The sequence below is a fragment of the Charadrius vociferus genome, unplaced genomic scaffold (assembly GCF_000708025.1).
Source record: "Charadrius vociferus isolate BGI_N301 unplaced genomic scaffold, ASM70802v2 scaffold46, whole genome shotgun sequence".
In the NCBI taxonomy this organism is placed as follows: Eukaryota; Metazoa; Chordata; class Aves; order Charadriiformes; family Charadriidae; genus Charadrius; species Charadrius vociferus.
Genome location: NW_009648710.1, coordinates 1,800,159 through 1,812,407, shown reverse-complemented (window position 1 = coordinate 1,812,407; position 12,249 = coordinate 1,800,159). Strand labels below are relative to the sequence as shown.

Here is a 12,249-nt window from a genome sequence, read left to right as displayed (position 1 = left end):
TGGTTTGATTGGCAGTTGTTTAAAGACAGCAGAGCATACGTAATGGTCTTTTTAGGCCTAAAAGTATTGGAGAAGGCTTGTATTCCCATCTGTAAGTTGAATCTCTGTAACTAACAGCCTAAATGGCAGGGAACTCTTATGATTTGCTTCGTCTTTTCAGACACAGTCTGGATGTAACCATAATTCTCATACTCTGATTTGCAGAGATTTTATGTGGCTACTTCTCGCCAGCTCAAACGCCTTGAGTCTGTCAGTCGTTCTCCTGTATATTCTCACTTCAATGAGACTCTCCTGGGAGTCAGTGTTATTCGAGCCTTTGAGGAGCAGAAACGTTTCATAAAGCAGAATGACATGAAAGTGGATGAAAATCAGAAAGCTTATTATCCGAGCATTGTTGCAAACAGGTAACAGTGGGGTTGAAATATTAAAAGGCACTTATATAGGGAGGGCATGGTTCTGCTGCCTGCGCACCTTATCCATCACAGCTCTTGGCATATTTGTGCAAGGTAGGCAATCCTCTGTGGATATATCTGTTTCACAGATGTTTTGCTTAAACCTCTGTGATGGAATTAAGATTACTTCGGAATTTCTTTCCTTTCTGCCTTACTTCTGGGTAATATTTTTGTAAAAGTTTGGAATCGTTGATCCCAATGTTAACTACAGCTACTTTCTGAACTAAAATGAGGATTTATACACCTGAAAGATTTATTAATTTTGGATACTAATCTTTTCAAAAACAAGATGTGTGACAGAACATTAGTTGGCCGTATTCCTAATTCTCTGTGGGTGAATTACTGGAAAGGTGCATTACACTTTCCTCTCTTGCAGGTGGCTGGCTGTCCGTCTGGAGTACGTGGGGAACTGTATTGTTCTCTTTGCAGCGTTGTTTGCAGTGATTGCACGCAACAAACTCAGTGCAGGGCTGGTTGGCCTCTCAGTGTCCTACTCACTGCAGGTAATTTTAACATTTTTTTTTAAAAAAAAAAAAGCTCTGAATTGTAAGACTGCATCAGAAAGTCAGAACCTTGCTATGGCTTTGGAGGGAAAACTAATACAATGGACGTGAAAAGAGAATAATACCTACAAATAGCATCTGGAAAGATGCTGGGAAGTTCCTTCTGTGCCTTGCCTGGCGAGGGGCTGTTGGCTAAGACGACTTATCCTCTGCATATTAAAGGCATCTGGACTTTCCTTCTATCCACCACTGGTTAGCCAAAATCTTATCTGTGTTTATCCTTTCCATGAACTTGCAGTGCTTTGGTTATTTTGTGTTGTGGTGGATTGACCCTGGCTGGATGTCAGGTGCCCGCTGAAGCTGCTCTGTCACTCCCCTCATCAGCTGGACAGGGGAGAGAAAAGTAATGCTCATGGGTCGAGATAAGGGCAGGGAGATATCAGTCACCAATTGGTGTCACAGACAAAACAGACTTGACTTGGGGAAATCTAGTTTAATTGTTGTTATTATTTATTAATTATAATTACTTAATTACTATTACTAATCAAATCAGAGTAGGATAATGAGAAAAAAACCCAAATCTTAAAGCACCTTTCCTCCACCCTTCCCTTCTTCCTGGGCTTCACTTTAGTCCCAAGTTCTGGACCTCTGCCCCACCAGCAGCGCAGTGGGATGGGTCAGTTCACCACACATTGTCCCTGCTGCTCCTTCCTCCTCAGGGGGAGGACTCCACACCTGCTCCGGTGTGGGGTTCCTCTGGGAGACAGTTCTCCGCAAACTGCTCCAACGTGGGCCCTTTTCACAGAGTGCAGTCCTTCAGGAGCAGACTGTTCCAGTGTGGGTCCCCCATGGGGTCACAAGTCCTGCCAGCAAACCTGCTCCAGTGTGGGTTCCTCTCTCCACAGGGCCACAGGTCCTGCCAGGAGCCTGCTCTAGCACAGGCTTCCCATGTGGTCACAGCCTCCTTCAGGCATCCACCTGCTTTGGTGTGGAGCCCTCCATGGGCCGCAGGTGGATATCTGCTCCATCATGGAAGTCTGTGGGCTGCAGGGAGACAGCCTGCCTCACCATGGTCTTCATCATAGGCTGCAGGGGAATCTCTGCTCCGGTGCCTGGAGCACCTCCCCCTCATTCTTCACTGACCTTGGTGTCTGCAGAGTTCTTTCTCTCACATATTCTCACTCTTCTCTTTGGCTGCAATTACACAGTTTTGGGTGGTTTTTTTTTTTCCTGCTTTGTAAATATACTTCACAGAGGTACTACCACCATTGCTGATAGGCTTGGCCTTGGTCAGTGTCAGGTCCATCTTGGAGCTGGCTGGCATTGGGTCTGTTGGACTTAGGGGAAGCTTCTAGCAGCTTCTCACACAAGCCATTCCTGTAGCTCCCCGCCCCAGCCTTGCCACACAAACCCAATACAGGTGTTTTTTATTTATTGCAACTAATGTATTAAGTGTAAACTGCTTCTAAACTTCTTTTCTTCTTGCAGATTACAGCATACTTGAACTGGCTAGTTCGCATGTCATCTGAGCTGGAAACCAACATTGTTGCTGTAGAAAGAGTTAAAGAATACGCTGAAATGGAGAAGGAGGTACATTGAGTTGTCCACCATACCTTGTAGCAGTCAGTGCCCTGTTCTGAGGTCTCAACCACAGCCTGGCTGAATGGATTGGAGAGTGCAGTTGGGCATGTCCTCTGAGCTAAGGGATGGGGTAGAGCTTAGTGCTGTCAGTGCCCTCCCTCTAGGGACAGGCTGTATCTTAGCTGGTAGTTCCTGTGAGTGCTTTTGAGGTGTATCCACTGATATTTACACGGTGTTATTAGGAAATGTGCCGTTCTGCTCTGGGCCAAGCAGTGGACCTGTACAAATATTTTTGGTTTCCTAAGTGCTTAAACATTATTTTTTTTTTATTTGTGTTTCTCTTTTTGCTCTCAGTGTGGGGAGTAAAGATGACTTACTTTTTTTTTATTTGATTCAAATAACCTAAAAACTCACTTCCTCTGCAGTTATGACCCATTTGGCTACAAAACAGAGTTCCCCGTGGCTTCTCTTTGCCATGCTGTTCACTTGAACCTGACTTGAGTCGCTGTTTTTGCAGCCAAACCTTATGAGGACCCTTCCTAGAATTTTTTCTCAGGTTCTGGTTGCAGACCAGTGTTTCTACAGTTAAAAACCTTTTTGTTTGGCATTGGCAGTGAATGCAGTGGGACATGTTCTCTCCCCTCCCACCTCTGTGGGAGACTGAGGCAGCAGCTGTTTACTTTACCAGTTTGTTAATCTTTTAGTGCTTATGTCTCAGTTAAACTGCTTCTAGTTGCATGCTGGGCTTCCCCAATGGTTTCCTTACTGTGGTGGGGGTGTACAAGCAGGTTATCTGAATATGTGCTGCCTGTATGATTCTACCATTTGTAAGAGGAAAGTTTATCCAGCAAGTTGTACTTGTGATAGCAAAGCCCTCGGCTACATAACCATTTCATCTGCCTTGGAGCAGCACTTTCACTCTCTTCCTATCACCATCACAGTTCCTTTTGCAAGTTACACACGAACAATTATTTTTTTTTTAATTGCTTTCCTCAAGTCCTCTGAATGCATATCCAGTTGAAGGAGGAACTGATTAGATGTGTTTGTGTTGTTCTTGCAGGCTGAGTGGAGTATTGAACAAACTGCCCCAGCAAGTACCTGGCCCGAGGAGGGGAAGGTTGAGTTTCGAGGCTATGGTTTACGTTATCGGGAAGACTTGGATTTGGTTCTGAAAAACATAAATGTTATCATAAACGGGGGTGAGAAGGTAATGAATCTGAATTTATAGTAGAGTGTATTGTTTATAAGTCTGCATGCATAAGCCAAAGAAAGGTCTAACCCTCTTCTGTAGTGTATCTTGGGTCCTTAAGAACTAGAAGAGCTTCTGTAGAATCAGTCTTTTTGTAACTGGCAGATGTAGTGAGTGCTTATCCTTTTCAAGGTGTATCCTGCATCATGGGATAAAGATACACTATTACATGGGCTTGTGAGGTATCTTTTGATCTGGTTTCATGAGGAAGTGAGGTTTATGCTGTCTTCTCTCCCGTTCCCAGGAAATTTTGTTGATTTGTTTGCAATAAGCAAAGAGGAATACAGGTTGCAGAGAGATTAGGTTAATTATAGTCTAGAGAAAATGAGCTACTAAGTAGAAAGGGGAAGCCCTGATCTAGTGAGTCAGAAGTTGCAAGGTGAGACTTTGCAGGTAAAAAATGGGACTTCAGCGTAGATTCTCTGGATCTGGCCAAACTGAGGGTGATACGTGTGTGTCTCTCCCACTGCTTCCTCGCACATGTGCTTACATGCTTCCCACCCCAGTCCGATGTGGATTCTCTGATGTCTAAGAATACTGTGATCTTGCACGGCAGCGTAAAAGGTAGCTGCAAGACAGATCTATTATCTGGCTTCCTTACTTGTGGTATCCAACTAGGCATTTGCTTTTCTCCCGAGTGCATGCTTTCTACCTACAAATATGGGCAGAATACTACCTCAAGAGTGGTTAGAAAGGACAGATGGCAAGACATATATCAACTAACCAAAGTAGCAATCTCTTATATTTGTTTTTAAAAAAAAAAAAAAATTGGTGAAGACTTCAGTCTAACTGGGAAGCAAAACGTACAGTATGAAACTGAGTGCTTTTGGTATATTTTTGCTATAAATTCAAACAAGATAAATGTCAAATCAGCAATTGTAACTGTGAAGCATGAACCAAAAAAGAATTGGGGAAACATTGGCCTGCTCTACCCAATTCCATCTGCCTTTCTAGAAAAATCGCACACTTCTGTGATTGGCTTGCAAATTTTGAGACTGCTTTTTTGTTCTTTCCCCCCTCCCCCCCCCATATCCAATGACTTTTCTTCCCCTTTGATCAGCCTCAATTTGTTATGCTGTTTTGGGGTGTTGATAGCCCAGCAAATATGACAACTTTCTGAAAATGTGTCAGTTTCAGGTAGGTGCTTGGAAATGCTTTAACTCTTCTCTGGAGTAAGTTGTTCCTGTATTTCTTCCCTACAGATTGGAATAGTTGGAAGAACAGGAGCTGGAAAATCCTCACTTACTTTAGGTTTGTTTCGGATTAATGAAGCAGCTGAAGGAGAAATTATTATTGATGGAATTAATATTGCAAAGATAGGGCTTCATGACTTGCGCTTCAAGATCACCATCATCCCTCAGGTAGGTGTGAAATCCTGCCATTACCAGAACTCGTTTTGTAACAATGCTGTTTCTGTAATGTACTGGGGAGAATATTTTTATTCCTTTTCTGATCTATAGGTATGAAATAGTCGTTTCAGCATGCTCTTTCATGGACTTGAAACCAAGCTTTGTTCCTAGACTGGCTTCTGTTTGCTTGCAGTGGGTAGCAAGTAGGAGCTTGGTTATGGCCGAGTTATGATGTGGCAACAAAACCTTGGCCTTCGGACTCATGGGTTTTGTCAGCACCCCGTGCTGATCGCTTATATGCTATAGACAGCTTAGCCTGACTGGCAACGTCTGATCCAGCTGATCGCCTGATTGGGGTCCCTTAGTTAGCTGGGTCTCTTTTAGCCAGTAGAGGGGAAGTCAAGTCTGAGCATTTCCACTTGTGAAGAACCATCAGGGGAGTTTTTCTAGAGATTGGTTTCCAATTTCATTTTAGGTAGTTCCATTCTTGTTAGAAATGAGAATGAAATTACTGTGTAGTCTAGTTGTGAAGGGTTGGGATTTTGCATTGCTATTTCAGGCTTGATATGCACTCTTTAGGCCTTTGTACAAAGCATTCTGACTTTGGCAGGACCTTGTGAACAAGGTATGCAGTACTGTTAGCACATAGAAACCCCTATGGAACCATGCCAGTCTAGCCCAGTGACTGTGGGTTTGACAGTCCAAAAGTTTGGAAATATGGCTTTACAAGCACTGGACTTAAGGTCTCAAGTCTTTTTCTTATTGCGTAGCCTTTATTGCCTGCCTGTTCTGACTCAAAGAAAGATCATAAAATATGGTTATATAAATCACCATTGTAGCACACTGGCAAAGACAAGTGAGCACACTGTAAAAGGTTTTCTACACCGCCTTTGGAAATCTGGGGGGGACTTTGCTTTCTCCTTTTAATCATTTTGCATCAGTCTGACACTACTAAGTCAAAAGTATTTCCACAGTAGTATTTCTCCATGTCCAAGAAGGAAATGCATTCATTTCATTAATACTGCAGCTGAAGACTTTTGAAATATTTACAGAGGGTGTAATTTCTTAAGAAATGGAAAGTTGACCTAGTCGTCCCTGCTGACAGAAGGTTGGGCAGGGTTTCCTGTTCTTTCTTCTTACTGGGCTATTAAGTTAAAGTTGGCTGGGGTTTTTTTGTGGGTGTGTGTGGGGTTTTTTTTGTTTTTTTTTGGTTTTTTTTTTTTGTTTCCTTCTGGATTCATGAGTTACTGACTCATGGAGAGGTCTGGATTGCCAGCATCTGCAGAGGGCGGAGGTAGGGCCCTCAAGAGGAATAAGGGTGAGGGAGAAAAACTTGCTGTTATTGGAAAAAGTGAGAGTTTGCTCCTAAATTCAGTAGATTAGCTTGCTTGCAACTGCATCCAGACATGTTTTCCTTTCACTGTCTAAGAAATATTTTTGGAGCACTTGCTATGTTCTGTATACATTGTCAATTACGTCTTTCTATGAATAGGATCCAATATTGTTTTCTGGCTCTCTGCGTATGAATCTTGATCCTTTTGACCAACACTCTGATGAGGACATTTGGAGGTCTTTGGAATTGGCTCACCTGAAAAACTTTGTATCATCCCTTCCTGATAAACTTAATCATGAGTGTGCTGAAGGTGGAGAGAACCTTAGGTACGTCAAAGAACCATGCTTGTGGAAAGTGCCTTGAGAACTAAAAGAGAACTGAGAGAGGGAGGGGTGTGTGTGCCCTTCCATCTGCAACTAGACTTTCCACTTCCAGAAACTTTACAGCTCACTCGGGTTGGTAGGATACTAGACATTAGCAATAGCAATGCAGTGTGGGGCTCCCCCCTCACCCCCACACCGTATGAGAATCTGGGGAGGGAGCTGGGGAATTCTTAATGCATGATCAGGCAATCAAACAACTAGATTCTATTCAACATGTTTTTAACCCTCACGTTTGGGAATTCAAAGTAATTTAAGAAATATTCAAAATGCTGCGAGGCTTGACAGCTTGGGCAATCTTGGAAAGGATTTTAGTAGCAGCAGCAGCAACAGCCTGCTATTTATAGTGGATCCTCTGAACTTACCATGGCTCTTGCCCAACAGATGCAATTTTGCTAAGGGAGTTGTTAGCTTGCTTTTTGCACCATAACAGGCATCTATGTTCAGTCTGCAGAAACCATTTGAAGTCCAGTCCTCAACACTGCTTTGATTCAGATATACTGACACTATGTGTAATATATTCTCTCATTACATTGCCAAGACTTCATTGTGAGGGGGATGTAGTTTCAGATGCTGTTAGATACTCTGCAGTGAAGGAGTAAGACTGATCTTAGCTATTTTGCTGCGTTCTTGGCACCTGTACTTTAGGGGAGTTCTTACACGGAATTGCTGGGCTTCAAAAAGAATACTGTAAACTTGTTCTGACTTTTTTCCCCACCCTCTCATCCCATCTGTGTAGTGTGGGACAGCGCCAGCTGGTGTGCCTGGCACGAGCTCTGCTCAGGAAGTCCAAAATCCTGGTTCTAGATGAAGCCACAGCTGCTGTTGATCTTGAAACAGATAAGCTTATACAGTCAACAATAAAGTCTCAATTTGAAGAATGTACTGTATTAACTATAGCACATCGTCTGAACACAATCATGGACTACACAAGGTAAAGTAATACCACTTTTATCTTGAAGAATGGCACGTGTGACCTGCATTGTGCTCTACTTAAATGAGCATCTTTCTGTTAGCTAAATGTTTACTAGTGCGTTTTTAGCGACCTCTCTGCAGTGCTCCTGGAATCCCTGTTTTGATGGGTGGTGTGTGTGTGTGTGTGTGTGTGTGTGTGTGTTCTGGCTTGCGGTGGCTGTGCACTGTTGTGCCATTCCTGCCTAGGCAAACCAGGAAGGGGAGGGAGGTGAAGATAGGAGTCTATTTCTGGGTCTTGCCCTAATTTAGGCACAGCTGGAAGAGTCGTCAGAGCTTTAGGGGCTAAACTAGACACAGACAGTGTAAGGAATCAAAGGGGCAGGTCCTGTACTTGTCTGAAGTTTGTGCAATGTTTCTCTTTCCATCACTTTTGGCTACAGTTCATACAGCCTCCCTCATCCTCAGCTGCCTTTCTAAGGTGTGGTTGAGGGCAGAGTTGTTGTCTCATAATTTAAATTTTAAGCTGTCTTGTCCTTTTTATCACAGAATGGCAGAGAGCAAAGTGTCCAGTGATAAGATTTTTTGTGTACTTCTGTAGACCTCTGTGCTGTCAATAGTGGAAGATAAGAGACAGGAGCATTGCTTGTGCCAGGCCCAGCACCAGCAGTACTGTCACCAGATGAACACCCAATTCGGTCAGGGCAGCGGGTAACACCATGCAGCAGCACCTGCTAAGGGTCTTACAAGCATCTCTGCAGCGCTAGGCCAATTGGTGGAGGTAGCTGAAGGCCATGTTTTAACTGTGAGCTGACTTTACTGACCGTGGTGACTTGCTTTGTAAACTCCCTAATTCCAGCTGCGCATTTGTTTTGCATAAGCTATGTCTGTGCTTGTACTTTGTTAGCAGAATCTGTATAACAGTAGTAGATGTGGTGCAGTATTGTGGGAAGGTTATCCCAGATCTTGCAAGGTCTTAGGGTCTCTCGCTCACCTTGACAAGAAGTGCTGCCATCTAATTTCTGGCTGGCTCAGAGCACAGTCAAAAGTCTCATGGCTGCCTGCAAATGACCAGGTAAATATATGCTAGCTAAAAAATAGACCAGACAGACTATCTGCAATGACGTCAGGAAGGACAGAGTTGAGAACCTCTGTTCATTCACACATTCTGGATTGTCTTCACTTGCATATAATGGCTACACTACACTCATTGTCTGTCTGTACATATACATCTGTTTTCATTGGCTTTCTGGATCTTCTTGTGACCATTTTTTTTTTTTTTTTCCCCCTTGTTTTACAGAGTTTTAGTCCTGGACAGAGGAGAAGTGGTGGAGTGTGGTAGCCCAGACAACCTACTTCAGGAAAAAGGCATTTTCTATAGCATGGCCAAAGATTCAGGCTTGGTGTAGCGTTTGAATTTGGTTAGTTTGTGGGGGGGGGAGGGAGGTTATACATTCACAGAACTGTACTTCCCCTGAGCTGGTGTGAACTGTGCAGTTCAGTTGCAGACCTAGTGAGGTCAGCCAGAGTATGGCAATGGAAGTAACATAAAAATGCAATTTTTTTTTTCTTCTTTAATTGTCCTTATTGTTGATTTTAGCCAGCTTTAGGAGAAGCACATAAACTGTGCAAAACTCTTAAGAGACTTTTAATTTTTGCCTGAAATCTGTCATTATATACTCAAATGTAAGGCAGACTGATGCATCAGAGAAGTTCAGAAAAGCTTTTTCTTTTCATCTGCTCCTATGTTCTGAAGCCCCCCTGCCCTTTTTTTTTTTGTCTAAAACATTTTTGCAAATGCTAGTTATTTGCTTGTTTGCTGATTCCTCATTTGAAGAGCCATCTATTGTGGGATGCACTTGGAACATTTTGTGGCATATAGTACTATAGTCCAAAGATTTTTCTTCTTGTGAAATAACATGTGTGCCAGACTTTCTCATTATGGCATTTACTGTACATGGTTAATGCTTTTATGCATTCTCCTAAAGGTTTCATGTGTTTACAGTGTATAGCAGAAAGTTCACTATAATATATCAGTAGCGCTGATGTGAAAAAGCACGGTCAACTTCAAAGCAGTATTTAAGCATGTCTAGAATGACAATCACTCCAAAACCAAATTCTTGCAGCAGTTGGCGTGTTGCAGTATGCAGTACCTGATCTTACACCGGGTTCACTCAGGAATTCTTACTTGGGTGGCGAATCCTCCTGGTTATGCCTGTGGAGACTAGGCTGAGAAGTGCGGATTTGCCTGAGCGGAGGTTGTAGACTCGATGTGACGTTGATTGTAATACCCTTGGCTTTGGCAGTTCTGTGCTTTAATAGAAACTCTGCCACATCAAGGACCATTAGCCTTATATCGAAGAAACATGCCCTTCATGCTGCTGCTGTTGACTCTTAAATTTTGTGGGAAACTGTTTTGTTACAGTTGTTTAAAAAAAAAAAAAAGTTTTCCTGTTTTTAAAGTTCTGTGTCAGAGGGGTGTAACAATTCAATTAACAATGGAGTCTGGTTTCTGAGATTTATGTTGAATGTTCAGTTTTCTGTGGGAAGAAAAAAGTTACTTTTGTCATGTTCTGATTAGTGTTATTTTAAAGGAAAATGCTGGAAGAAGGCAAAACTAAGTCAGATGGACCCATTGCTCAGCACTCTGAGAATGTGGACTTCTGTGAATGATATTGCTGACCTTATTACTAGACAATTGTCTTCTTTAGAGTAAAGCTATTTATTTTTTTTGTAAATTATGAGTCTCTGAAATGGAATAGACTGAAATTTTCTTTGGTATTTTTTGTAATGACTATACAAATATTTGCAAAGAACTTGCAGTAAAAAAAAATTGACAGATAACCTGATGTGTCATTTCTTGCTTTATAATTGACAAAGGGTTAGCTTTGGCTCTTCAGGTTTTTGCCTTGGTACTGCTTAGACTAGCCAGGCTGCTAGGCCTGATGTCTGAGGGTGTTAGGGTGGGTGAGAAACCATGTAGTGCTGGCTCAGATCTCATGGTTTCTCTTGTAATTTGAGTACTGCAATTTGAGCAGACCAGGTGATAACGATGGGTCAGTAGAACAGGATTCAGTGGTGCTGTGGGCCCCTTGTCATACCCATGGTGTCCATCGGCAGCTTGGTGTTCACTTCCTCTGTGGAAATGGAATAAGCAAGGGGTGATTTGGGAGTTTGGGGAGGAGCGGTAGGTTTTGGTTTTTCTTATCACCTAACACTTACACAGCATTGTGATGGACAGGAGAGTGGAAAGACTGGAGCAAACAGTTAGTAAAGAACAGATTACAGAGTAGAGAAATGAGCTTGTCAGTAAGGTGCGTGGCTGGTATTGTTTTACTCAGATGCACTATAGTGGAGACATCTATCTGCAGAGGGGACCCAGAGGAGGAACTGTGAATACCACCATGAGACCTTTCCTGCTTGGGCACAATCATCCTCCAGGAATACTTTGTGATCGTTCCTCTTCTACCCCCTCTTAAGAGAGCCTTGAGAAGAAAGGGGAGAGGGGCTGCTGGCATTGGATAACTAAACAAATAAAGCTCCCTGTGCTGTCTGTGCATTTGACACTGTCCTGCACCACATCCTTGTCTCTAAATTGGAGAAATATGGATTTCATGGGTGGACCACCCTGTGGATACAGAATTGGCTGGATGGTCGCACTCAAAGAGTTGCAGTCAACAGCTTGATGTCCAAGTGGCGAGCAGTGATGAGTGGTGTTCCTCAGGGGTTGGTACTGGGACTGGTACTATTTAACATCTTTGTTGGCGACATGGGCAGTGGGATTGAGTACATCCTCAGCAAGTTTGCCGACAATACCAAGCTGTGTGGAGTGAAAGGATGCCATTCGAGGGACCTGGACAGGCTTGAGAGGGGGACCTGTGCAAACCTCATGAAGTTCAACAAGGCCAAGTGCAAGGTCCTGCACACGGATCAGGGCAATCCCAAGCACAAATACAGGCTGGGTGGAGAATAGATTGAGGGCAGCGCTGAGGAGAAGGACTTGGCTGATGACTTGTTGATGAGCAGCTCAACCTGACCCAGCAATGTGCGCTTGCAGCCCAGAAAGCCAACCACATCCTGGGCTGCATCCAAAGAAGTGTGGCCAGCAGGTGGAGGGAGGTGATTCTGCCTGTCTACTCTGCACTCGTGAGACCCCACCCGAAGTATTGCATCCACCTCTGTGTCCCCCAGCATAAGAAGGATGTGGACCTGTTGGGTCCAGAGGAGGGCTATGAAGATGATCAGAGGGCTGGAGCACCTCTCCTATGAAGACACACTGAGAGAGCTGAGGTTCAGCCTGGAGAAGAGAAGGCTCCTGGGAGACCTTATAGCAGCCTCCTAGTACCTAAAGGGGGGGCCTTTAGGAAAGCTGGGGAGGGAGTCTTTATCAGGGAGTGTAGTGATAGGACGAGGGCTAATGGTTTTAAACTGGAAGAGGGGAGATTTAGATTTGATGTTAGGAAGAAACTCTTTGCTGTGAGGGTGGTGAG

The 12,249-nt window shown here is 43.5% G+C and overlaps 1 protein-coding gene across 1 annotated transcript in view; it reads left to right on the top strand.

The window, feature by feature from the left end:
* The window catches only part of LOC104287877 (multidrug resistance-associated protein 1-like), a 55,503-nt gene extending 46,164 nt beyond the window's left edge, over positions 1 to 9,339 (top strand). Inside the window, 8 exon segments of the mRNA XM_009886611.1 lie at positions 205 to 404; positions 829 to 955; positions 2,444 to 2,545; positions 3,597 to 3,743; positions 4,988 to 5,146; positions 6,627 to 6,793; positions 7,587 to 7,781; positions 9,060 to 9,339. Coding sequence (XP_009884913.1) covers positions 205 to 404; positions 829 to 955; positions 2,444 to 2,545; positions 3,597 to 3,743; positions 4,988 to 5,146; positions 6,627 to 6,793; positions 7,587 to 7,781; positions 9,060 to 9,168 — 1,206 coding nt within the window. The 3' untranslated portion in view covers positions 9,169 to 9,339.
* Positions 9,340 to 12,249: the final 2,910 nt, after the last annotated feature.